This window comes from Phycodurus eques, chromosome 16 (genome assembly GCF_024500275.1).
Source record: "Phycodurus eques isolate BA_2022a chromosome 16, UOR_Pequ_1.1, whole genome shotgun sequence".
NCBI lineage: Eukaryota > Metazoa > Chordata > Actinopteri > Syngnathiformes > Syngnathidae > Phycodurus > Phycodurus eques.
This window is the reverse complement of record NC_084540.1, coordinates 8,131,621-8,159,038: the sequence shown is the minus strand read 5'-3', so window position 1 is coordinate 8,159,038 and position 27,418 is coordinate 8,131,621. Positions and strand designations below refer to the sequence as shown.

The window sequence follows — 27,418 nt, the reverse complement described above, 5'->3', positions numbered from 1 at the left end:
GCACGAAACTACATGAACCACTTCATCTCAGCCTCCTCCATTTAAAAGCAACACCGTGGTGAATGCTTTATATACTGTAGTCATGCTGGTTCCATGTACCTTGCATCTCTTCTAGGACCAGTAAAAGGAACGAAATCTAAATGAGACTGAGTGAATGAGCCTTCCAACCAGTAAACACAGAGAGAGAATAAGAAGCAACTGAGCATGCAGATAGGCTAGGTCTTTCATAAATGGTTTGTTTTTATGCATCTTAACACATACTGCATCACCGTTTTGTTCTGTGATTGCAGATCATCGTTTTAAGTTGCATTTCAGGTGTGTACTAACACCTTATGACTGAATTCTCCTGGGTGTGTAGATGGCAGTCCTTACTGCGTTCCTTTTGCCTTTGTTAATATTTAGATTTTTAGGTTGTGAGGTTAATAACTACCGTATTTTCATGACCATAAGGCGCACTGTATTAAAAGGTGCAGTCTCAGTTACGGGGTATATTTCTGTATTTAACACATACATAAGGCGCACCGTATTATTGGGCGCAGGGATGGTAAAACATACGGTAGCATGCATGCACGCTAAAACAATGTTTTTAAAAAGGCAGCGGAAGCAAAACTGAGTTGGGTTGTACTTTATTGAAGTATTTAACATCCATCCATCCATTTTCTACCGCTTATCCGAGGTTGGGTCGCGGGGACAGTAGCTTTAGCAGGGACGCCCAGACTTCCCTCTCCCCAGCCACTTCATCCAGCTCTTCCGGGGGGATGCCGAGGGGTTCCCAGGCCAGCCGAAGGACGTAGTCTCTCCACCGTGTCCTGGGTCGTCCCCGGGGTCTCCTCCCGGTGGGACATGCCCGGAACACCTCACCGGGGAGCCGTCCGGGAGGCATCCGACTCAGATGCCCCAGCCCACCTCATCTGGCTCCTCTCGATGTGAGGGAGCAGCGGCTCTACTCTGAGATCCTCCCGGATGACCGAGCTTCTCACCCTATCTCTAAGGGAGAGCCCGGACACCATGCGGAGGAAACTCATTTCGGCCGCTTGGATCCTGGATCTTTTTCTTTCGGTCACGACCCACAGCTCGTGGCCATAGGTGAGGGTAAGAACCTAGATCGACCGGTAAATCGAGAGCTTCGCCTTTCGGCTTAGCTCCTTCTTTACCACAACGGATCGATACAAAGTCCGCATCACTGCAGACGCTGCACCGATCCTCCTGTCAATCTCCCGTTCCATTCTTCCCTCAAGCGTGAGGAAGACCCCAATATACTTGAACTCCTCCACTTGGGGCAGGATCTCATCCCCGACCTGGAGAGGGCACGCCACCCTTTTCCGGCTGAAGACCATGGTCTCAGATTTGGAGGTGCTGATTCTCATCCCAGCCGCTTCAGATTCGGCTGCGTACTGCTCCAGTGAGAGTTGGAGGTCACGGCTTGATGAAGCCAACCGAACCACATCATCAGCAAATACCAGAGATTCAATACTGAGGCCACCAAACCGGACCCCCTCTACGCCTTGGCTGCGCCTAGAAATTCTGTCCATAAAAGTTATGAACAGAATCGGTGACAAAGGGCAGCCTTGGCGGAGTCCAACCCTCACTTACTGCTGGATATGCGGACCAAACTCTGACTCCGGTCGTACAGGGACCGTACAGCCCATATCAGGGGGTTCGGTACCCCATAATCCCGAAGCACCCCCCACAGGAACCCCCAAGGGACACGGTCGAACGCCTTCTCCAAGTCCACAAAACACATGTAGACTGGTTGGGCTAACTCCCATGCATCCTCGAGGACCCTGCCAAAGGTGTAGAGCTGGTACACTGTTCCACGGCCAGGACAAAAACCACACTACTCCTCCTGAATCTGAGATTCAACTTCCCGACGGACCCTCCTCTCCAGCACCCCTGAATAGACCTTACCAGGGAGGCTGAGGAGTATGATCCCCCTGTAGTTGGAACACACCCTCGGGTCCCCCTTCTTAAAAAGGGGGACCACCCCCCAGTCTGCCAATCCAGAGGCACTGTCCCCGATGTCCACGCGATGTTGCAGAGGCGTGTCAACCACGACAGCCCTACAACATCCAGAGCCTTGAGGAACTCCGGGCGAATCCCATCCACCCCCGGGGCCTTGCCACCGAGGAGCTTTTTAACCACCTCAGTGACCTCAACCCCAGAGATAGGAGAGCCCGCCCCAGAGAACCCACACTCTGCTTCCTCATGGGAAGGCGTGTCGGTGGAATTGTGTATATATTGTATATATATATATACGTATATATATATATATATATGTATATATATATATATATATATATATATATACGTATATTGTGTATATATATATATATATACGTATATTGTGTATATATATATATATATATATATATATATATACGTATATTGTGTATATATGTATATATATATACATATACGCCTTCCTGGTGAGGTGTTCCGGGCACGTCCCACCGGGAGGAGACCCCGGGACGACACAGGACACGCTGGAGAGACTACGTCTTTCGGCTGCCCTGGGAACGGCTCGGCACCCCCCCCCCGGAAGAGCTGGATGAAGTGGCTCGGGAGAGGGAAGTCTGGACGTCCCTGCTAAAGCTACTACCTGTGGGAGGGGCCATTGGGGTCAGGTGCAGTACAAGCTGGGCGGTGGGAAGGGGGACCCACGTTACACTTTCGGGCTGTGCCACCAGGCGCTCGCCTTCGAGCCCCACCACCAGGCCTGGCTCCAGTGGGGGGGCCCCGGTGACCCGCATACATCGTTTGTCGTCATCATAAGGGGTCTTTGAGCCGTGCTTTGTCTGGTCCCTCACCCAAGACCTGTTTGTCATGGGTGACCCTGCCAGGGGCATAAAGCCACAGACAACTTAGCTTCTAGGATCATTGGGACACACAAACCCTTCCACCACGAGAAGGTTAACGGCTCAAGGAGGGGTGGCTACAATATAACAATGAAAAATTTAAGGGGGTCTGAATACTTTCCGTACACACTGTATGTGTGTGTGTGTGTGTGTGTGTGTGTCTATATATGTAGATAGAGTAGTGTATATTGGTGTTTAAAAAAAACGTGTTCAGGGGTTGGAGGACAACATTTGTGTTATCTTTCGTTTCCCGGGGTCAGTTGTAAGTGGAACGGGAGGATGTGGTAACTAAGGATGTTTAGTTAGCATAAAAATGGGGCACATCGTTGTTGATTAGCTAACAGCAGGGACGAACGACGAAACGCCTCATGGATTTTTTTCTCCTTTTTTTATTTTTGAATGGGTTGCCGCAGTAATGTAAAATTAGTTATCTTTTGCAGTAGTCAATATCCTTGACTCAAACACACAGTACACAGTAGAATGCTTGACATGTGGAACATTTATTGCGAAACTACAGGGAAACGGGAGAAATGGAAAGGGAGTTAATTATGTAATAAAAAACAAGAACACATAACACCGCAGAATATAAAGAGAATTGCTGAACTTGTGAGAAGCGTGAATGATGATGATGCGTGGTGAGAGAGAATAAAGTTCGGAAACGTAAGATCGTTAACCCCCAACCCCAAGATACTATGCACCAATTTGTACTTATTCTTGTAGTTGCAGCAATGTTTAACACTATTAGTGGATCATGTGGTTTGCCAACCTCCACAGGGCACGGGTGAAGGTATCACAATCCACTGTTTGAAGACTTTGAGAGAAGATGCATCCAGGCCATACCGCAAGATGTAAACCACTCATCAGCAAAAAGAATCAGAAGGCCAGATTGGATTTTCAAAGAAGTGCAGACGTGTGCCAAAGGTTTTGGAACAATGTTTTCTGGACTGATGAGATTAACCTCTACCAAAGTGATGGAAAGGCCAATGTTTGGAGAAAGAAAGGATCTGCTTGTCTTCCAAAACACACAAGCTCTTCTGTGAAGCATGGTGGCGATAATGTCATGGCTTGGGCTTGCATGGCTGCTTCTGCACTAGTCTTTATTGATGATGTTAGGAGCAGAATGAATTCTGAAGTCTACAAGACCATTTTGTCTGCCAATTTACAGATTTATTTACAATTTACCTACTGGTTAGCACATCTGCCTCACAGTTCTGACAACCGTTGTTCTCATCCCGGCCTCGTGCGTGTGGAGTTTGCATGTTCTCCACGCGCCTATGTGGGTTTTCTCCGGGTACTCTGGTTTCCTCCCACATCCCCATAACATGCGTGGTAGGTTGATTGAATCAGAATAATCTTTATTTGCCAAGTATGAGGGATGTCTGGTTCTTATCAATCTGCTGAGAGCCTTTTGACTGGAGATCAAAAGGGGAATTGTTCTTTGTTGAACAGTCATCACTCCTCTTTAAGTGTCCATGTGAGTCAAGACAGACATCCTCCCGACTTGTGGCCTTTGCTCAGGAATGTTGGGGGTTCGCTGAGTGGTCAAAATATAAAACGGGGCAGGCCACCCTCTGTGGCCGAAGAATCGATATCCATTACAATATAAAGTATTGGCCCCCTTCCCAAATTCTTATGTTTTTGCATAGTTTCCCCACTTCAGGATCATAAACAAAAGTAAATATCAGACTCATATAGCCAAAGTGAACTTAAAATGCTCTTTTTAAATGATTTCATTTATTAAGGAAAAAAACTATTCAGTTACCTGGCCATGTGTGGGGGATTTTTTTTTTTTACCCCCCCTTGTCACATAACGAATTAATTGTGGCTAAAGAACTGCAGACCTCCCTTGCCTCAGTTAAGGTCAGTGTTCATGACACAACAATAAGGAAGAGACTGCAAAAATGGCATTCATGGCAGAGTTCCAAGGCAAAAACCAGTCTTGACCAAAAAGAACATAAAAACGTATTATTATATATAGAATTATTAGAATTATCTGAATGAGTCTCAAGACTCCATCCATCAATTTTCTGAGCCGCTTCTCCTCACTAGGGTCGCGGGCGTGCTGGAGCCTATCCAAGCTGTCATCGTGCAGTAGGCGGGGTACACCCTGAACTGGTTGCCAGCCAATCGCAGGGCACATACAAACAAACAACCATTCGCACTCACATTCAAACCTACGGGCAATTTAGAGTCTCCAATTAATGCATGTTTTTGGGATGTGGGAGGAAACCGGAGTGCCCGGAGAAAACCCACGCAGGCACGGTGAGAACATGTAAACTCCACACAGGCGGGACCGGGGATTGAACCCGGGTCCTCAGAACTGTGAGGCTGACGCTCTAACCAGTCGGACACCGTGCCGGAGTCTCAAGACTCTTGGGAGAATATTATATGGATTGAGATGAAAGTTGAGCTTTTTGGAAACTGTGTGTCTCGTTACATCTGGTGTAAATGTAGCACAGCATTTCAGGATTTTCATCTCACCAACAGTCAAACATGGTGGTGGTTCGTGTGATGGTCTTGAGGTGCTTAGTTCCTTCAGGACCTGGACTATTTGCTGTGATTGATGGAACCATGAATTCTGCTCTTTAACAGAAAATCCTGAAGAATAATGTTCATCCATCAGTTTGTGACCTCAAGCTGAAGCGCATTTGGGTTCACATTAAGTTAATCTTTCTCCATACTTTTGCCTTTCCAGCACTTTGGTGGAGGTTAATCTTGGTCTCATCAGTCCATAAAACTTTTTTCCAAAACTTTTGTGGCTCATCTCTGAACTCCTTTGCAAAATCTAATCTGGCTTTACGATACTTTTTGCTGATGAGTCGTTTGCCTGTTGTGGTATGGCCTGTATAATTCGTCTCTCGAAATCTTTGAACAATGGATTGTGATACCTTCACCCCTGCCCTATGGAAGTGGGGAGTGATGTCACTGGCTGTTGTCTTTGGGTGTTTCTTCACAGCTCTCACAATGTTTCTCTCATCAGTTGCTGTTGATACCCTTGGCCGACCTGTTCAATGTCTGTTGCTCAGTACTCCAGTAGTTTCTTTCTTTTTCAGGACATTCCAAATTGTTGTATTGGCTATGTCCAATGCTTGTGCAATAGCTCTGATCGATTTTCCCTCTTCTTTTAGCATGAAAATGGTTTGGTTGTCTCCCACAGCTCTCTGGTCTTCGTTTGCTTAACAGCAAAACCAGTTTTCACATGTGAAACCCAAAGACAAAAACAGGCACAATCTAATATTTAAGCAATCAATCTAAAAGGTAACACCTGAGCAACAAGAAACACCCATCAGTCACATGTTCCAATACATTTGTTCACTTGAAAAGTGGGAGGTTTCAAACAAAAGGATGCTCTGTCCTGAGTTGTTTAACACATGTAGATGTAAATACCATGGAACAAAAGCTGGAATTCTGAACTTTTGTCTCATATTCATCTTTTAATCTGAAACCCACATCTTCAGTGTACATAGCAAGACAATGCCAAGCCACATTCTAAACGTTGCAAAAGTGGCTTCATAGTAAGAGTTTGTAACATATATTGGTTGGATAAAAGCTTAAGTAATTTGGGAAAAGAAAAGGACGGGAATTAGATGCCTGTGTCAATTTTTGTAGGGTCCAATGAACTTTAGAAGGTCCTTATCAAACTATTTGTCTTGTGTAAGGCAGCACGTCTCTTTTTATATTTGTAAATTTTAGAAAAAGTGACGAAAAACCTCGATCAATCTTTATCTAGAAGGCTACATGGATGGAAATACTAGTTCTCGATTACAGCGGTTTACTTTTGCACTCAACACACAAAGTACACAACAGGAAGTGGAACTTTAGAAAAAAATGGATAAAATCTACAGTGGAATTTGGGGAAACAATGCAGAAGGACTTTATTACAAAAAGGTATAGATAAACATTCGTAATGATGGGTGAACTTGTGACGTACTGTAAGTGTGGGATGACTGGATGTGCAGTGAGCGATGTTCGACCTGGGAATTAGGTGACTGCTAGTTTAATCCCAATTATCCTCCAATTTGTATTTGGTAATCTCGTTGCGCAGAACAAAAATGGGCAGGTGGGTCATTTCTTCCGAAAGTTGGGCAAGGATGTCGACGGTTTGATTTGAAGAAAAAGTAAAAAGAGTAGAGTGGCCGAAGCGCCTCGGTGATGTTTTTCGCCATGTGCTCAGAAAGAACTCGCGCACGCAAATTCTTCCTGCCTGATTCCTCTTATTGGTGACACACCCTCACACAAAAGTGTAGTTGGAGAGTTGGCAAAATGTGTCTGTGGTCAGCGATTGGGGAAGCGGCAAGGAAGATTTGGCCAGGCCCGTTTTGAAACAATGTTTGCAGCGGGAGCAAAACTGAGTTCGGTTTTACTTTATTGAAGTATTTAACAATGTACTCACGTTATTTTTTTTATCAATCCTCATCCACAGATCCATCAAAGTCCTCATTTTCTGTATCCAAAATGAACAGCTGGGCAAGTTCTCAATCAAACACGCCAGGTTCCCTCTCGTCATTGTCGGAGTCAGTCTCGTTGGCGTTGCGGCTCCTCAGAAATGATGCCGGCTTTTATGAAAGCTCGAACAACAGTGCAAGCAGACACGTTAGCCCAAGAATCCACAATCCATTCACAAATTGTGGCGTAACTCGCCCGGCGCTGCCTCCGAGTCTTAGTAAAGCTGTGTTCGCCATCTGTCATCCATGGCTCCCACGCCGCTCACAACTTCACTTTGAACGCCCTGTTTACACGGATGTCCAGCAGTTCATCAAGCCTCCCGGAATGATTGCAAGCTCCGAGTTATTGCACTCAGTCGAATGGTGACTGTAGAGACGCTGTCCTCAGTCACGTCCGCCTTCCTATATATAAGCAACGTGTCGGCAGGAAATGCTCCCAGTTAGTCAAGCGACGTGCTCATTAAAGTCACACAACATTATGTACATATTTTGGAACTCTGCGCGCTGCACTATAAGGCACCCCATCCATTTTGGAGAAAATTTAATACTTTTAAGTGCGCGTTATGGTCGTGAAAATAGGGTACATCCCTTCTTTGGTAGTCAATTGGGATGGAACATACTGTACTGTTAACTGTATAACTGTTTTCTGTACAACACTACTAATAAAACTATCAATCAATCAACAAATACATAAACAAATTGAGAACTATTTAAATCAGTAATACATATCAGTTTTCAATTTCTTCAGTCTTCTATATCTGCTGTATTCAAATTGAAATGTCCTTTATTAGCACAGTTCAATTAACACTGTTCAATTTTAACTGTTAATTTTTACAGTTCTTTAACCTCCGTCAATGGATTTTTCTGAACATGGCTTCTCTTGCCTACTTTTTACTGCTAGAGACCTGGCAGTGGTTCCTCTCACATAGCTGAGCCACATTTGTTTTGAAGGAGGAAGCAGTATGGTTTGAAGATTATTGTCAGTAAGTCTGGACCTGTACTTGGACTTATTGAAGTTCAAGGTGGAGAAGAGCTTTTCGCACAAGTATGTCCTCCCAAAAAGGCACATGGTCCACTTGAACATTTGGGAAATCTCAGGGAAGCTGGGGGGTAATTCTCTTAAAAATTGCCCAAGCATGTCTGCTTTTCCACTCACCTCCCTGATTTTGGCTTTGAGGTCAGAGTTGCACTGCAGGTCAATAAGCTCCATTTGAAGTACAGGAGGGGCATGTTGCACGTCAAAGGAGAAGGGGTCCGCAAAAATTTTAAATGTGGCTCTGTGCGTCTTGAAGTCTGCAAATCTGTGATCAAATTCCTCCTGTAAGATTCAAAATGCCATCAACATTGTTCTTTACACTGAATGATGTGCATCCATGAGTGCCTTGCAAGCTGGGAAATGGCAAAGGTTTGCCTGAGAGAGGTGGGCTTTCCATAACACAAGTTTTGTGGAGAATGCTCTCACGTTGTCATAGCACTGACGAGTTGCCCCTGGCCTTGTAACTTCTTGTTCAGTACATTAAGCTCATGTATGATATCAACAAGAAAAGCTAAAGCCATGAGCCATTTCGGATCACGAAGCACAGGAACAGCCACCCCACAGTTCTTCATAAAATCTTTCACTTCTGCTCTCAACTCATAAAATCTCTTCAAGGCCCCTCCCCTGCTGAGCCAACGTACCTCGGTGAAGTAGAGCACATCCCCATATTCTGACTCCATTTCATCTAAAAAAAAGCACAGAAAGTTCAGTGCTTTAAGCCCTTGGATCTGATTTGGTTGATGCATTTCACAACGACAGACATCACATTGTTAAACTTCAGGCATTTGCTGCAAAGGGCCTGCTGATGGATAATGCAGTGCAGAGCAATCGCCTCCTCAACACCCTCCTCCATTTTTTTATTTTATTTATTTATTTATATAAAAACAAGTGCCACCGGTCCATTTTTCCTCTCTATCATTAATGCCGCTCCATCGGTTGTTCTTCCAACAAACCTCTTCCATGGCAAACCGGCATTCTCAATGGCATCACACAGCTGGTAAAATATCTCCTGAGCAGTGGTCTGGCCATGCATTGGAATTACTGTGAGCAACTCCTCTGTCACTTCAAAATTGTCATCAATACCACGGACAAAGATTGTGAGCTGGGCAGTGTTTGTGATGTATGTGGTCTCGTCAAGAGCGACTGAGTATCCCCTAAAATATTTGGGTTTCTCACACAGTTGATCATAAAGGTTACATGGCAGGTCAGAAATGTGCTCTGCCACAGTGTTGGCAGAAAGACTGATGTTGATAAACTGACCTTTCTTTTCTTGCAGCCTCCAATATACAGTTTTTGACAAATTCACCTTCTGTGAATGGCTTTCCTGCCTTAGCAATCATCTATCTGACCACATAGCTGTGGAATATATTTTAATTCACTTGGTGTGTCGTGTTTAGCCGGTGCACATAGAACGGTGCAGCCCTATAATTGGCCTGGGTTAGGACAGGAAACCTGACATCAATTCCACCCGCAGACTACGCGGCGAGATAACAAAAAAACAAACAAGGAATCCATCAATGCGATCTGAACTTTGAACCAGACCACATCCACGTGAGGGCACGCCACAACCAGACCGAACGCGCCGCAACCCCCATCCACTGCCTTGCCATCCAAGCGCCTTTTCTTTTTTCCATTTAACATGGGAGTGGATGGGGGCCACGATGTGCGGCGCGCTCAGCCCGACTGCAGCCCACCCCCACACAGATCCGACCGGACTCAGACCGCAGACCACACCAACAAGTTCCCTACCCTTCTTTTATCTCGCGGCGCACGTATCACTTTGATTTATTCAGAGAGCGACATAACCTATATACGTCGTATAATGTCACGCTGGGCAGCAACTTAAAACACTTTTTTTTGGACGTGTTGTGAACACAGCGCGCTGGGACGAATGTCCGCGTTTGCCTATCCAGGCACAGAAGAAAAATCTCCATGGCAACGCTGCTGTATCTTTCACTCATTGAAAAATGTTTCTCTGCTTACATCAAGCCCGGTCGACGTCACGCCCCGAGAGCCATATACCCCACTGTGAACATGGTAAAAGCAAAGCAAAGCAAGTTTATTTATATTGCGCATTTCATACACAAGGTAACTCAATGTGCTTTACATGATTCAAAGCATTTAAAAACAAAGAAAAAAACCAGCTTATAAACATTTAAAACAAAGAGAAAAAAATAATTTTTCCCATGCTCTAAAAAGCATGGGAAAAAAGAATAGAAAAAAGTGCCATTCATGCAAAATTCGAGGGCCGCACTAACATTAAACTTTCATATTAAGGTGGGCCCCACAAAATATCGTCTCGTGGGCCATTTGTGGCCGTCAGTTTGAGAACCCTGCTCTAAAGTTATCTGGTCTAAATCCAGTGGATTTAAGAAAATTAATTCCCAGCTTTTGCATTGTCTTACACATCATGGTTAGCATATGCAATGAGTGTTTCAACCTTATTTGGTGGCTAAGAACACATAATGTCCGTGATGTAACATTTTCGTCTTGTCTGAGGTAAAACACAATCATCTTATTCCGTTGACAAACAGATTTGACAAGACCTGTGAAAAAACAGTCATTATTGACATTGGTATCATGATATACACTTGGAGCATTTGTGCAGGGTTTGTAAAATATCAAAACCGACATTTGACCTGGTAAAACTGTGGAGAGTAATTTCCAGCTTGCAGTAACTTAAACGCCAGTGGGCGTTGCCTGTGCTCCACCCATGCTCCCAGGTGGTTCATTGTACTTCATTTGAGTTCCTGCAAAGGTCTGTGATTAATAATTCCATTGTGGCCTGTGTAACTAATAAATCCATTGTTGCCATTGTCCCGAATTGTCACATTTGAAAAGAGGGTTTCCCACATTCTTCGTCATTAGATGAGTCCACAGAAAAAGGTCTTTGTTGGAGAGGCCAGTAAGAATGGCTAGGAGGGAGGACTTTATTAGTTTATGGCCCAGTTGATGTAAAGCAGGTTTCCTGTGTCTTGTGAAAACAGACCGGCTGGTTGAGGGTCATGAGGCATGCAAAGGTCATCAGCTCTTGGGGGTGCTGTTGACAACTGTGTTCATAGGGCGTATTCGCTAAAAGTGCGAGGACTAGACTGGCCTGCCAGCAGTCCAGACTTGTCTCTCGTTGTAAGTGTATGGCACTTTATCAAGTGCAAAACCTGACAACGGGGACCCCGCACTGTTGAACATTTGAAGTTGTACATCAAGCAAGAATGGGAAAGTATCCCACCTACAGAACTTCACCAATTAGTGTCCTCAATTCCCAAGGGCTTATTGACTGTTAAACATGTCAGTCTCCCAGCTTTTTTTGGGATGTGTTGCAGGCATCCAAATTAAAATTTGTGAAATAATAATAAAAAAAAGTTAAAACATTATCTCGCTTTGTTGTAATTCAATTGAATATAGGTTGAAAAGGATTTGCAAATCATTTTGTTCTGTTTTTATTTACATTTTACACAATGTCCCAACTTCATTGGAAATGGGGTTTGTGATATTATGCACCAGGACAACAAAACGCACGTCTTAGTTATCTTCCACTATTGTTGCTCACATAAAAATAGGTTAGTTCAAAGAGGTGCCATCTACATAACGGAATACAGAGCTAAATCGTGGTTCAGTCCGTTTCTTCCGTGTTTTTTTACTTCACTGTACTAAATATGTAGCATGGTCCTACACTTCTTCCATATTAGAAGTGCCTTGAGATAACTTTGTCAGAAATTTAATTTTATTGTTATTACTTGTAGAACCTGTATGTCTTGCCTTAACATGTAAGAACTGTTCCTGTCTGATCCTTATTGTTCAACTTCAGACTTTCAGTCCTTTTATAACGTCTTGAAGAACTGTCGGGGGCATCTTTGTGAGCAGTCAGTTTTCAGTGACAGAACAGAGGAATCATCTGCCGTACAGTACTTTCAGGTGAGTCGGAAAATACTAATTCACAAGAAATGACACTTTTAAACTGTGAATACTCAGGAAAATCTCTATACACCCTTTCAAAACGCTGTTCATAGAACATAACCTGTTTTGTGCTTATTTGAAGTGTAAATGTTTAAAGTCAGCATTTTCAATATGTATGTGAACACACAAACACATTCAAACCACTCTGAATTGAACCGAACAGGAACACCTTGTTCGTTCTGTTTAAGTTCGTTTAGTGTTTTGCTTAAATTGTGGAAGTTTAAACACAAAGCTGTCTCAGTTCGCTTCCCGGACTTGTGATGTTACTGTATTGCTTGCCCCATATAGATCTGTTCATCTACAGTCGATATAAAAGGGTGTACACGAACCTGTTCAAAAAAAAAAAAAAAAAAGAAATCATAATGAAAAAAATTGGACCAAGATAAATCATTTTACTGTCAGACTTTTTCTACCATTGATGTGACCAATAACCTGTATAACTTGATTGAATTAAAAAAAAATCATTTAGGGTAAAAATATAATACCTACAATCTGTTTGAATAAATATCTACACCCTCAAATTAATATTTTGATGCAGCATCTTTAATAATAATTAGTGATGCACTGAACTTTTGGCCACCAAATAAATACCAAAAAAACAATTAGTGTTTTAATATCTAAAAACATTTTTATGCTGTATGCACTATAGGGAAATCCTAATTATTTGTGAGTCACCGAAATTTCGCCCAAAAAATGCATTTTTGGTTTTGGACTGAAATACTTTTTTCACCGAAATAAATCTACCGAAATAACATGTCACATGCATCACATGTCACTTGTTGATTACTGACAGCCGGGAGTGTGTACACAGCATAGTAAAGAACTAGCAAGCAATGCTGTATAGATGTTTGCCGAATATCCAGTTGAATTGACTGGGAGGTCACCTTATTACACACACCTGACACTCTTTGATAATGAGAGTGCCATAAATGTGAAATAAGCATGAATGTTAAATAACAGATTCAACAAACTACCGTATTTTCACGACCATAGGGCGCACCATATTAAAAGGCGCAATCTCAGCTACGGGGTCTATTTCTGTATTTAACACATATATAAGGTATGATTGGGCGCAGGCATGGTAAAACATATGCGAGCTTAAAACATATGGTAGCATGCATGCATGCGAAAACAATGTTTTTAAAAAGACAGTGGGAGCAAAACTGAGTTCGGTGGTACTTTATTGAAGTATTAAACAATGTACTCGTTATTTTTTTATCAATCCTCATCCACAAGTCCTCATGTTCTGTATCCGAAATGAACAGCTGGGCAAATTCTGAATCAAACACGCCAGGTTCGAGTCAGTCTCGTTGCCGTGTGAAAGCTCGAACAAACATCCACAATCCATTCACAAATTGTGGCGTAACTTGCCCAGCACTGCCTTCTAGTCTTAGTAAGGCTGTGTTTGCCATCTGTCTTCCATGGCTCCCACGCCGCTCACTTCACTTTGAACGCCCTGTTTACACGGATGTCCAGCGGTTCGTCAAGCCTCCAGGAATGGCGGCAAACCCTGAGTTATTGCACTTAGTCGAAAGGTGACTTGAGACGCTTCTCCCGGCTGTTCTTTGCTCATTAATCCATTGCTCGAGTTGGTCTTCCAACTCGGGCCACCTCACCTTGTTTCCGCGTTTTGTTTTTCTTTTTTTTCCATGGAAACTCAGCTTTGTCATCTTGACTAGGCGAAGCTCGTTTTCTTGAATTCTCTCGCGGCTGCTCGATTCCCATGTTCCTCCGCGTAACTAATAGCTAGCAGTTTAAACTGTGCTTCGTAAGTGTCTTTTCGTAGGTGAAATTTTTGGGGGTCCTTAGCCAAACCGATGTTGCTTTGAACAATGCACAACCCGGTAATGCTCCCAGTCAGTCAAGCGGTTAAAAAAAAAACCCCGGCGTGGCTTTAGCGTCCCACTTCAAGCACCCTCCCCTGTCCTCAGCCACCTCCGCTTTTCCTCTGTGTAAGCAGCGTGTCGGCAGGAAATGCTCCAAAAAAAAAAAAAAAGTCAAGCAAAGCGCTCATCACACAACAACATTTATAGATGTTGGAACTCGGTGCACACATAAGGCGCGCCGCATTATAAGGCGCCCCGTCCTTTTTGGAGAAAATGTAAGACTTCTAGGTGCGCCTTATGGGTGTGAAAATACGGTACTAGTAACATAAACACACATTATTAACAAAGAAGAATGTTTTTTGTTTTTTTTACTGTAATAATTCCAATTTGCATGTTGCAATTAATTATGGGAACTGCGTGGCTCTTCTGTCATCATGCTAGCGACTACTAGCCCAAGGGGCACGTCCCTGTTATCATCCAAACTCACTGCTTTCCGCTGTTCAGGGGCGGAATCCTTGTTGCATGCTATTATGTGCCCAGTACCTACGAGCTACAGCTAACGCGGCTAAATACGGTGCCGAGGCAAAGGTGCGCTTTGCGTCGGTTGTCAACGCAGCATAAGTCACAAATGATCGCCTCCATGACAGCGAATAAACTACACTTTTCGACAAGTATCGTAATAACGAAGGCTGGAGGATAAGACGAGACATACGGGAATGCCAAGCTATCACATGAAGTCTCAAAAAACAAAAAAGTGATTGTGTGATACAGTACACTTGTCACATTGTTCTGGCTGCAACTCCGTTATTGCGGAGATTGGCCAACTTTGAAGAGCAAATTTGGTAATAGAGGAAAATATTGTAATATACGATATATGATGACAAGATGGCAGTTGGTGTTCGAGAGGAGGATGCAGGAGCAATGGATAGCACAAAAATATTGTACAAACAGTATAAAGAATAGAGTAACACTTGTAATAAAAATTTGCAATATAGTGGGATCGTGAAGCAAGAACCGTGATATAGCCTAGGATTACTGTACCTGTATTCCGTGTTAAATTGCATGGACTCATTTTTCCCGGGTTGGGACTCATTGTTTCATTGACGTGTATTGCGGGACACACTTAGTCTCAAGTGTAAAATGATCTATGCTGTTTTTACAATTGTTTTGTGTTATGCATTGCTCTTGCTCTCTCTCAGTATGTTACGTTTAGCTGATAGTTGTTGTCTTTGTTTTTTCTTTTGCTTAAAAATTCCCCTGTACAAGGACATAACCCCGTCTCTTATTACGCGGAGTTACCACACGTTTCGCTTCCTTATTGAAGCAGTTTTGCGGATGTTTGCTTCCTCTTTCTTGATGTACCGCACTGTAGATTCATTCACGCCATAATGGCGTGCCACAGATGCATAACTTTTGCCCTCTTTGATCATATCTAAAAGTTTTACTTTTTCGCTGATGGTCATCATCATCTTCTTCCTCTTGGGCGCCCCGGAGGAAGATTTCGCAGGGGCACAGCGCTTAGGCGGCATTGTAAGGCTTAACTAATCAAAAAAAGTTACAGATACAGTATGCGAGACAGTCAACAGCGTGGATGATACTGGCGAGACACAAAAAGGGAAGATGCTGGGTGAGGCTCCGATGATGTGCAGCCAATCAGCTCATGGGATAAATCCACTCGTGCTCTCATTGGTCAATGTCGCGCCGGGAACCAATCACACGCCTTGTATGACTGCCTGTGGCATGTACAGTACAGTAAAGGCATGTACAAAGCCTCTGAGTTAACTCATCTCTGTTTGGCATGCAGGGAAACCTCTCTCGTGCATCAACATGAAACAACGCGTCTTTCCGCAATATAGCTGCTGATATGTATTTGATATGTATTTTTTTCATTTTTCTTTTTTAAATGTTTTTTTTTTTATGAATATATAACCCGCGAAGCACTGACGCCGCAAAATGTGAAGCGCGAAGTATTTTTTTAACGCCACTGGTATAATGATATTGGTGCATACAGCGGCTGAAATAAGTATTTCACACGTCACCATTTTTTTTTCATGAAATATATTTCCAAAGGGGCAGCACGGTGGCCGACTGGTTAGAGCGTCAGCCTCACAGTTCTGAGGACCCGGGTTCAATTCCCGGCCCCGCCTGTGTGGAGTTTGCATGTTCTCCCCGTGCCTGCGTGGGTTTTCTCCGGGCACTCCGGTTTCCTCCCACATACCAAAAACATGCGTTAATTGGAGACTCTAAATTGCCCGTAGGCATGACTGTGAGTGTGAATGGTTCTTTGTTTCTATGTGCCCTGCAATTGGCTGGCAACCAGTTCAGGGTGTACCCTGCCTCCTGCCCAATGACAGCTGGGATAGGCTCCAGCACGCCCGCGACCCTAATGAGGAGAAGCGGCTCAGAAAATGGATTGATGGATATTTCCAAAGGTGCTATTGACATGAAAATGTCATCAGGTGTTGGGAGCAAACCAAGTAATCCATGCATAAAAAGAAAGTAGAACAGATTAGCTCAGAAATTAAGTTGTGTGTAATAATGTGAAATGAAAACATATTGAACATACCAACTGGTATTTATTTAATACTTTGTACAAAAGCCTTTGTTTGCAATGACAGCTTCAAGACGCCTCCTGTAGAGAAACCTGTTGCATGCATTGCTCTGGTGTGATTTTAGCCCATTCCTCCACACAAGCAGTCTTCAAATCTTGAAGGTTCCATGGGCTTCTTTTATCGACCTTGAATTTCAGTTCTTTCCATAGATTTTCAATTGGATTCAAGTCAAGTGATTGGCTGGGCCATTCTAACGGCTTAATTTTTTCTTTGAAACCAATTGAGAGTTTCCTGGGCAGTATGTTTGTCATAATTATCCTGCTGAAATGTCCACCCTCGTTTCGTTTTCATCATCCTCGTAGATGGCAGCAGATTTTTGCCAATAATGTCTCTCTACATTTGCCCATTCATCCTTCCTTGAATAATGTGAAGTTTACCAGTACCATTTGCTAAAAAGCAGCCCCACACCATCATGTTCTCACCTCCGAACTTCACTGTTGGTATGGTGTTTTTAGGGTGATGTGCAGTGCCATTTCTCCTCCAAACATGGTGTGCATTATGGCATCCAAACCGTTCAATTTTGCTCTCATCCGACGAGACTATATTCTCCCAGTGTACCTGGCTTGTCCAAGTGTTCACAAAACTTTAAACGAGCTTTGACATGCTATTTTATTTTTTTTCAGCAATGGGGATTTGCGTGGTGAGCGTGCATACAGGCCATGGGGCCTGAGTGCATTACTGACTGTTTTCCTTGTGACAACAGTACCTGCTAATTCCAGGTCTTTTTGAAGCTCTCCACAGGTGGTCCTTGGCTCTTGGACAACTTCAGATTATTCTTTACACTCCTCTGTCAGAAATCTTGCGAGGAGCACCTGATCGAGGCAAATTTATGACACAGAGGTATAAACAGTCATTAATCATTGGCAATATACTGCCAATTAGGTTTCTGGTTGGTCAGAAAAAGTGCCTAGTAGCATTAATAACCAGCCCAACAAGTAGATGAAAGCAACCTGTTTTGATTCAAGATTTGTACCACTTTTCAATAGTCTAAAGAGCCTTTCTTTAAAAGCTGCTTTGTCATGGCTACATCTTTTACAATAGTGAGTAACGCTATACCGTATATAATGTGAGCATACGTGCATCATATATGCTGTCACGTTTGTATTTGCATTGTTTGGGCGAAGGGTTCCATAATTACAAGCTGACGGGAAATGCCCCACCGTGTTTTTGTTCACAGCTGAAGAAATTGAGTTGGGTTGTTTAAAATGGATTTTGTCACTTTGAGGTTTTAAGTCGTGTTGTCTTTGTTGCAATTTCATACGAATTTGACAAACCAGCTAGTTGGTGTTAATGGGATGGCCGCATTCATCTGGCTTGAATCCAGAATGTTTCCACATCGTCACGGTACCGTTTAGCTTTGGAACTAATTCCATTTATGCAGCTCAATTTTATGTAACTGCAGAAGCTAAGTTTTCTGACGGGGAGCACAGAAAACATAACTTCATGTACGTGCGCTCACACACACACACACACACACACACACTGCCAATCAGACGGAGGATATTGCATTCATCTTTCCCTCAATCCTGACTAGTCTCCCAGTTCCTACTGCTGAAAAACATCCCCACAGCATGATGCTGCCACCACCATGCTTCACTGTTGTTATGATGGTCAGGTGATGAGTGGTGCCTGGCATTCACACCAAAGAGTTCAATCTTTGTCTCATCAAACCAGAGAATTTTCTTTTGTCATGGTCTGAGAGTCTTTCAGGTACCTTTTGGCAAATTCCAGGTGGGCTGCCATGTGCCTTTTAGTAAGAAATGGCTTCCGTCTGGCCACTCCACCATACAGGCCTGATTGGTGGAATGCTGTAGAGATGGTTGTCCTTCTGGAAGGTTCTCCTCTCGCCACAGAGCACCACTGGAGCTCGGACTTCTCCCATTTGCGGATGGTGGAGGCCACTGTGCTCATTGGACCCCTCAAAGCAGCAGAACATTTTCTGTCCCCTTCCTCAGATTTGTACCTCAAGACAATCCTGTCTCAGAGGTCTACAGACATTTCCTTTGATTTAATGCTTGGTTTTTCTGTCACCTGTGGGACCTTATGTAGACAAGTGTGTGCCTTTCCAGATCATATCCAATCAACTGAATTTACCACAGGTGGACTCCGATTAAGCTGTAGGAACCTATCAATGATGATCAGTGGAAACATGATGCACCTGAGCTCAATTTTGAGCTTCGATGCAAAGGCTGTGAATACTTATGTACATGAGATTTGTTAGTTTAAAAAAAAATACGTTTTCAAAAAATTTCCCCGTAATTCTTTTCATGTCGTTATGGGGTGTTGTGTGTAGAATTTTTAGAAAAATGAATTTATTCCATTTTGGAATGAGACTGCAACATAACAAAATGTGAAAAAAAATAAGTGCTGTGAATACTTTCCGAATGCAGAGTACAATCTTGCTCCAGTCACAGCATATATTGGAGTGGTAATAAAAAAATGTTTTTCACAAATCATAACTCTAAAAAAGTATTCACACCTTATAAAAGTTAAATGAACAACAACTGAGATTATGATTGATTTAATTCATTGCACTGAATTATTTTAATGTATTTCAAACACAATTTAACTTTATTTCTGAACAAACTATTCTGTTTTGTGGTGACAGCTTTGTAACTCCTACAGTTCCTAAGAGAACACCATTAAACAAAAGCCAAATGTATTAAATACTTTTTCACCTTTGTGACACATGACCTGTACAACTCACTTGGCAGGAAATGTTTTCGAGAGAAGTAAAAATAAACAGAGGTTCCTTACGTGTGCACTTGCTCTCATAACTAGGGTGGCTGTGTTTAGAAATAGTCTCATTTAGAGCCACTGACTCTGGACAACTGTCAAGTGTGATTAGATCAAAAGTTGTTTCATATCTTGTGGTCTCCATTTTAAAAACGGCGCAGACAGCTTTGTCACAGATCTGACACAACAGATGACATTTTAACAGTGACACAATAAACACGTTCAGTAGTACGAAAATGTATTTTCACACATAGCTACTCACAATTTGTACTGTACTTAGTAATAGTGGAATTCATTTTTGTCAACAATTATCATTAACCGTCCCACCCCCATTTACGTTATTTAGCTGGACTAAAATGTTCACAATCACATCTTTTTTATTTTTAATCATCCAAAACCATTCTGTGAAACTTAATGTTTGACAAGCTCGCGAAAGTGTTAAATGACCTTACCTGTCTTTGAGAGTTTTGTACTGACGGAAGTTCGACGTCATTGCTGTTGTCTTTAATGCGCGAGTTGCAAGCTATGCCGGTTACCATCGTCTTTTTGCAGACTTGATTGACAACATAATCCTTGAATCCAAATTTTATCTTTGGAGCTCCTTCCGTCGTTGTTCATGGAGGTGGCTCTGTCACACTGGCAAGTGTGAACAACAATGCAGAATGGGTTTCCAGGTTACGCTAGCCCGCAAGCTAACTAGTTAAGGAGCTCGCTCGACCGTGGCGGGTGTCAAATACGTGTGTGTGGGTTCCCACATAATAAAGACACGGGAAAGTTAATTGTTTATTCAACACAGCGGCACACGTTATTCAGTCAGGAGCGGACTACAGACACTTGAGCAGCAGGCGTATAAGTGAACGTATTTGACAGGTGAAAGGCAGTCTCCAGCGCCTTGAGGGTACATGTCCACACAGTACTGTAGCTTGAGGCCGGGCCTTATTCATGATTTTAGAGTCTTGGTGAATTTTATTTATTTATTTTTTTTTATTCATTGAAATTTGGCGAACTTTTTAAAACACTTCTCTGTGGTGTGTCAAATTTACAAGACATTGTTTTGGGCCATTTACAGGCACTTTAAGTAAAAGGCAGTCAGCAAGGCCGCATTGACTGAACAGGACAATAATATGACACCAACTCCTCGAAGCATGAAGAAGCTTGACCATTGAGTAGCAACGTGACAAGTGGCTGCCATCTTTGTTGAATTTTCTTTTAAAGAAAAAAGGAAATGAGCACTTCAAGCACCTTTAAAATCCATCCATACATCCATTTTCTTCCGCTGATCAGGGGTCGAGTCACAGGAGGATGAGGCTTAAGGAGGGAAGCAGGGCCCAGGCTTCCTTCTCCCCAACCATTTCTTCCAGCTCTTCTGGGGAGATTCCGTTCCGAGGTGTTCCCAGGACAGCCGGGAGACATAGTCTCTCCAGCGTGTCCTGGGTCATCGGCCCCGGGGCCTCCTCCTGGTAGGATGTGTATGGAACACCTCACCACCGAGAAACTGTCCATAAAGGTAATGAACAGAATCTGTGACAAAGGGCAGCCTTGGCGGAGTCCAATCCTCACTGGAAACGAATCACTTACTGGCGGCAATAAGACCAAACTCTGACACCGGTTGTCCAGGGTCCAAACAGCTCTTATTAACTCAGTCCCTGCCAATGCTGTCCAAAGATGTCATTCAGAATTGAGCTATTCCCTGCCAATGTCAATGTTTTTTTTTTAACGGGGATGGGTGGGGGTGGGTCTTGCGCAGTTTATGTGTGATCATCACGCTTCTGGATAACTGCAATGAGGAATGGCACACTGTAGAGGACAACAATGCCTTGGGGTAAATGTCCCTCCGTCAGAGGAAGAAGAAGGCGGAGGCGGCGACGAGGAGACAATGAGAAAATGCAAGCATAATGGCGGAAAAGAGAGACAAAATAATTTTTTTTTAAAAATCTAAAAAAAAAAAAAGCTTTCGGTACTAGAAATTTATTCCGCCAAAGCAGAAATATTCCTGTGACCGACAGGAATGGCGCCTTAGTTCATGCGGGGGAGTAAAGGCTGACGCTCTGAGCCGATCCCTTTTTAGCAAAGCTATCGCTGAAAATGCTGGGCCATATGGCAAGATGCTCTTGACCGCTTGCCAGCTGATCGTCTGCCGACCAGGATTTGAGTAAATGGGATCTGGAATCGTGATGAGTGAACTCCCTCTGGATCGCCTGGAAGCAGCTGAGGTTCATTCAGAGCATCCTCCAGATGATATGGAGACGAAGGTAACTCGTTTGCAGCTTGCGTGAGCTACATTTAGCGATCAAACACTCTCCTTCAATTCTTGTTACATAAACACAATTTTGTCCCACTAGTTCACATTACAATGTAACATCTGTTGCCAGTACTGATTTGAATTTTCAATTTCCAGCTCCTCCATCTTGCAGTCATTCAACACCTGCGAGTTGAATGTCTTTTAGGATTGCGACAAAGAAAAGTAATGTTTTTTTTACCCTTGCAAAACATATCAATAAAAAGTATTCTCTAGTAATCATATGTATTTTTTAAACTTACAGGTTATTCATCCAGCAGCTGTTCGACTCCCATTCTAGTACGCAGTGCCAACAAAAAAAGGTAATTGATAGTTTTCTTTCCTCCACGTCCCACTCCAGCAATTTTAACAATGTACTGTTATAGTAATAGTTATATTTCTAAACTACAAAGGTTGTGCTTCGAACAGAAGTAGGGAGTGGTGGTAGGACAATGACAACCACAAGATCCCATTCACCACCACCAAAGAATAAAATCCAGATGTGGAGAAGGTTTTGCTAGATTTTATGTGCAAGGTAATAAAAACCTGGACTATTTGTAAAGGAGGAGAATTAGGAGGAAGAAAGGGCAAGTGTGGGAGTCCCATTTGTTCATGCAATTTTGTCTCATGTAAATTCTGTGCAGTTATACTTGTAAATAAATTATTTTTGTCAAAAGTACTTTCTCACTTTTGTTTTATGTTCAGATGAATATTCAGAATATGAATATGTTCAGAATATTGGTGTCAAAGTCATTGTTCTACTTGATCTGTCTTCGTTCACAATAGCCTGTTTTCTCAGTTTTCTGCCTCCAGAAACAGATTTGTCTGATATTTGCCTATATTTGACTGCTGGTTAGTAAAGAACGGTATAAGCGAGAGGTGAACCTTTTTTTCTGATGAAAGAAGAGAGTGATCTTTCTTTTGGTGGTTTTGGTGTTTACATAGTCATAGTACACAATATTCTGTGGAGCTTGAAAATGCCTGGCAGTCTAGGAGTTCGCTGCTCACGAAATGGCTGGCAGTAAATGAGTTAATGTGAACAGAACAAGTACATTTTATTTATTTGTTTGTTTATTTATTTATATCCGACCCAGGCCTTTTTCATATGTGGATGTAAATCATATATGTATCTGATTTGAGTGCATATAAATGCTCACGTCGTGCTCATCCGACTATTTGTCATCAAAAGGTGACAAACGTCACAATTGTTCGACAAAACAGACACGCCACAAAAGCAACGGCGGACGAAGCAGCAGAAAACAGTCCATGTCGAATACATGCTTTTGAACTGACAAATATAAGAAAATGTTGGCTCCAGTTGCACAAAGTCCTGAAATTACCACAAATGCCTCATGATGAGACCTAAGCTTGGGCCCATATGTACCTCTGTAAACACGGCACCTCGTGTTTCTGCAATGTGACGTCATATTTTTTGTGCGCATGCGTGTTATGTCTCAGATGCATTCTGTCCTCAATAGAAGTCTCATTTTTTTGTCAGTACCCATACTGGCCCCATATATTAATGATATGATGAGTTTTAATGATTGATATATAATTTATATTTATTTATATTATTAGAATCAACTTCAAAAAGCCCCTCTTCGAAGAGTTTTGAGTGACAAAATATTGACAACTTATTTTTTATAATTTCAATTTTGATTTAATTTGTTCAGTGCAATGCCTTGGCACTATATCGTTATTCTAATCTACAATAATAGTTTTATATACAGATATGTGCCCTACGATTGGCTGGCAACCAGTAGAGGGTGTACCCCGCCTCCTCCCCGATGATGGCTGGGATGGTTCCAGCACGCCTGCGACCCTAGTGAGGAGAACCGGCTCAGAAAATGGATGGATGGATATTTTTGAGGCGGCACATTGGTGGACTGGTTAGAGCATCTGCTTCACAGTTCTGAGGAATGGGGTTCAATCCCCAGCCCCGCCTGTGTGGAGTTTGCATGTTCTCCCCGTGCTTGTGTGGGTTTCCTCCCACGTCCCAAAAACATGCATGGTAGGTTAATTGACAACTCTGAATTGCCCGTAGTACGAATGGTTGTTTGTATGTGCCCTGCGATTGGCTGGCAACCAGTTCAGGTTGTACCCCGCCTCCTGCCCGATGATAGCTGGGTTAGGCTCCAGCACGCCCGCGACCCTAGTGAGGAGAAGTGGCTCTGAAAATGGATGGATGGATATTTCTGAATGGGTAGTATGGTCCTTTAGCAAAGCTAAATTTAAATACGAAAGTTCATTCTGCATAAACGTGCATCCCTGAATGACAGTTAAGTCTTGAGTCTCAATTGATAAAAACAAAAAAAGTAAAATAAGATGTAATTTTGACATTTATTGTGCATTTATAAAAAGACTACACAGCACTCTACTGTGCAAACAAACAACATTGCTGATAGTATAACTATATTAATATACTTTTAACCTTAGGGGCCCCTCCTCTTGGCTGACGTATGCAATAACATCCATCCATTTTCTATACTGCTTATCTTCACTAGTGTCGCGGGCGTGCTGGAGCCTATCCCAGCTTTCCGGTTTTCGGACTTGTCCTGTGTGGCTGTGTATTATTTTCCTCTCTCTAGACCCTTACATATTTGCCTACTAATTTGCTGTTCATAGTTGGTTACGTTCCATCGTAGCGGTTTCGGCCAGACTTAAATGAGAAGTATACTGTAGGACCCAAACACTTATTCCGTTGTTTTGCGATGGCATTTCACTATAGTTAGTGGTAGCATGGCTTCTCCATATTCTGTTAATAACTATTCTTCCTCCTTTCGGAATAATGATACTTGTCAGAGGTGTAGCTGATTTGTCGCGGAGGTGATGATTAGTGACTTAAGAGGAGCGGCTCTGCAACTCATTTAAAGGGGGAAAACATTTGCGCAAGAATATTTTGTATGCGCCCCATTAGTCTAAACGTGATATTCTGATTAATATTGTGTTTGCGGAATAAGATTTTTTTTTAAATGCATCCATTTTCACCTATTCTGGGAGGCATAGATGTTGGGTAATATCGCACTCTGCTGTCGACTGAAATTAACATCAAAGCAACACAACAGTTTAAAAAAACAAGCACCTCGGCAACACTCGCAGATGCCAACTGTCAATTTCAAAATAAATGCGCCACCATTGGCGATTAATCAATTGTTTGGCTTTTGCCTGAGAACATTCTCATTCGTCCAGGCCATTTCACTCTCAGATCATTGAATCGGTCGCAATAGGACAAACAAGATCAGTCCATTTGCGAACGATTCAGTACCCTCAGAATTGTTAAGCTTTTATTTTGAAGTGCCTCTGTAGTTATCCAAGGCTTCCGGCATGACCAACGCTGCTGCGGCTGCCGGACAGCTGTCGCCGGCAGCAGCTCGGCTGCAAGACCTGTACTCGATACTATCCTTACCATCATATACTGTACTGTTTCCACCAACATCAGCACCATCCTGAAATCATGTTCAATCGCTACTATAATATGATAAATTTATTCCGCTGCTATTGATTAAATGGTACAAAACGGCGCTAGCTCGCCGGCGCTAGCCGCTAGCTACTCGAGTGCTCAGTAGGCTCGCGACAGCCTGCGGAGTACTTAAGAGCGTACCTGACCACCTGACACGGTTGCAATTCCTACCAATGCATTTTTAACAAACTAAGCTTGCTCAAATGTAAGGGAATGTGCTAGCTAGTAGCTGCATTAGCTGTGACGTCAGTTCCTCCCTTTCGCCCGAATGAGGGATGGTGTTACGTCACATTCTCGCGACTTTTGCACACGGAATGACGTAAAAATGTCAGTTTACAATGCAGTGAACACGTTTTTTTTTTTCTTCTCCCATATAAATAGTAGATTTAAGTAATCTGGATCAGATAAAGAAGATATGGAATTTTACAATATAAGTTGAAGTCAGGAGGTTTTAACCTCCTGAGCTCTGGAGGAGCTGCCTGCATCGTATTCAGACATGCTTGAAGTTTTACGTTAATGCAGATTCGATGACAATCAACAAACATTATTGCGATTGGTCGGTGAAGTACAAATCTATACCTTCGGCCAAATTCATAACATCTTCCGATTTTCCGTTTGTACCATGCACCTCTAAGAATGTGTTGACTTTATCATATTTATTAATGAATTTATTAATGCCGGTCAGGCCAGTGTCTGTAAGGTACGTAGTGGCCACACAGCTCCATACTGGCCCCGGGCCATCAGGCCACTATTAATGTCAGACCCTGCCCTCAACACCTTCTGAGTTTCTCATATGGCCCCTTTGGGAAAAACAATTGCCCACCCATAAGTCTAGAGTGGCAGGGTTGTAACTTTCTGTAACTCATTTCACAAAGGTAATGTATATTGGATGGCTACACAGAAACACTCCAAAGCTAGGATTCATTCACTCTGTAGCAATTGTGGTGGAATTGAGCGATACCCCCTTTCTCTGGAACATGAAACAGAGAAAGATTATCCTGGTTATCCTGGAAGGGGAATTCCTCCATCTCTGTTCCCTTCTCAAGTTTTTTTTCCCCCGAGAAGGGGTTTTGAGTTTTTCCTTGCCTGGTTGAGTGAGGGGTTTATATCTACGGATGTCACCGATCTTTGTCAACTGTGGGCCTGTGACGCTCTTTTGAGACTCTTTTGTGATTAAGGGCTGAACAAATAAACTTGACCTTACTTAAATACTGGTAATATAAGTTGGGTTTTATATATTTTTACTGACTTGCTCTTCTATTTGTAAAGTACCGATGGAGGAATGATGGATTTGGAAAGCAAATCACAAATGTTCCGTCTTCCGATCCAGTATCAGAGGTCGTATGCTGCCAGGCACGATTAGCGTATGAATTTTAAACATTGAAGACTACATCCGCACCTGATTGTTTCTGAAACAAATGTGGCTCTTGGTCTCACATCACCAGACATCTAATTGTCGTAAAGGGTAAAACTGCAACGGCACTCTATGAGTACAGTCTCCTGCTTTGGAGAGTTCTGTCTGAAAGGGACAGGCGAACAAATCACAGCACTATACACAACAGAAAACACAATCCGGTGATGACACAAGATCTGGATTAGATCCCTGGGCATGACATGGTTGCTGCCTAATGGTTCTCAGTGATGGCTTTACTCAAGAACACTTTGGCTATACTTGGTACATGTCACAAATAATACCTTTAATTTCTCGCACACATGCTGCTGAATTAAAAAATGACTGCCATTCAGATATTAATGAATACACACATTAAATTCACATAAAATCAGAGGTGGGCAAATTTGATGCTTGCTCGGCCACAAATGTTTTATCCGTTATTGTTTGAACAATACTCAATAGGCTTTTTTTCTTTTTTAATACTTGCAGTTTTATGGCTACCTCTCACAACAACAAAATATGATGCAGGACTATGTGCGTACAGGGACCTACCAACGGGCTATTTTGCAGAACCACGTCGACTTCAAAGACAAGGTAATGATGTTTTAAATTATTTTTAACACATCATGATTCATTTAACTTGAAAATATTAATTTGTTTATGGGCTAGAAATGATACAGCAAAGTCAATTAACAGTTTCATATTAAATCTGTGTGTCCATACACTAACTTTTGCACTAGTAGCACTGGTGTGACCAACTTTTTCTGTTAGCCGCACGAGCACATGTTTTGGTCATACCATTTTTTTGAGGTGGTACAGC

At 42.7% G+C, this 27,418-nt stretch overlaps 1 protein-coding gene and 1 long non-coding RNA gene across 7 annotated transcripts in view; both read left to right on the top strand.

Annotated features, from left to right (window-relative positions):
* Positions 1-27,418, top strand: part of carm1 (coactivator-associated arginine methyltransferase 1) — a 167,508-nt gene that overhangs the window by 17,622 nt on the left and 122,468 nt on the right. For all 6 annotated transcript variants that reach the window (XM_061700023.1, XM_061700026.1, XM_061700022.1 and 3 more), the window contains 2 exons: positions 12,145-12,251; positions 27,088-27,192. In XM_061700023.1, coding sequence (XP_061556007.1) covers positions 12,145-12,251; positions 27,088-27,192 — 212 coding nt within the window. The remainder of the gene's footprint in view (positions 1-12,144; positions 12,252-27,087; positions 27,193-27,418) is intronic.
* LOC133415210 (uncharacterized) lies at positions 21,219-22,384 on the top strand. Its single transcript, XR_009770101.1, has 3 exons — positions 21,219-21,931; positions 22,011-22,068; positions 22,159-22,384. It is a non-coding gene; the product is annotated as an uncharacterized LOC133415210 (long non-coding RNA).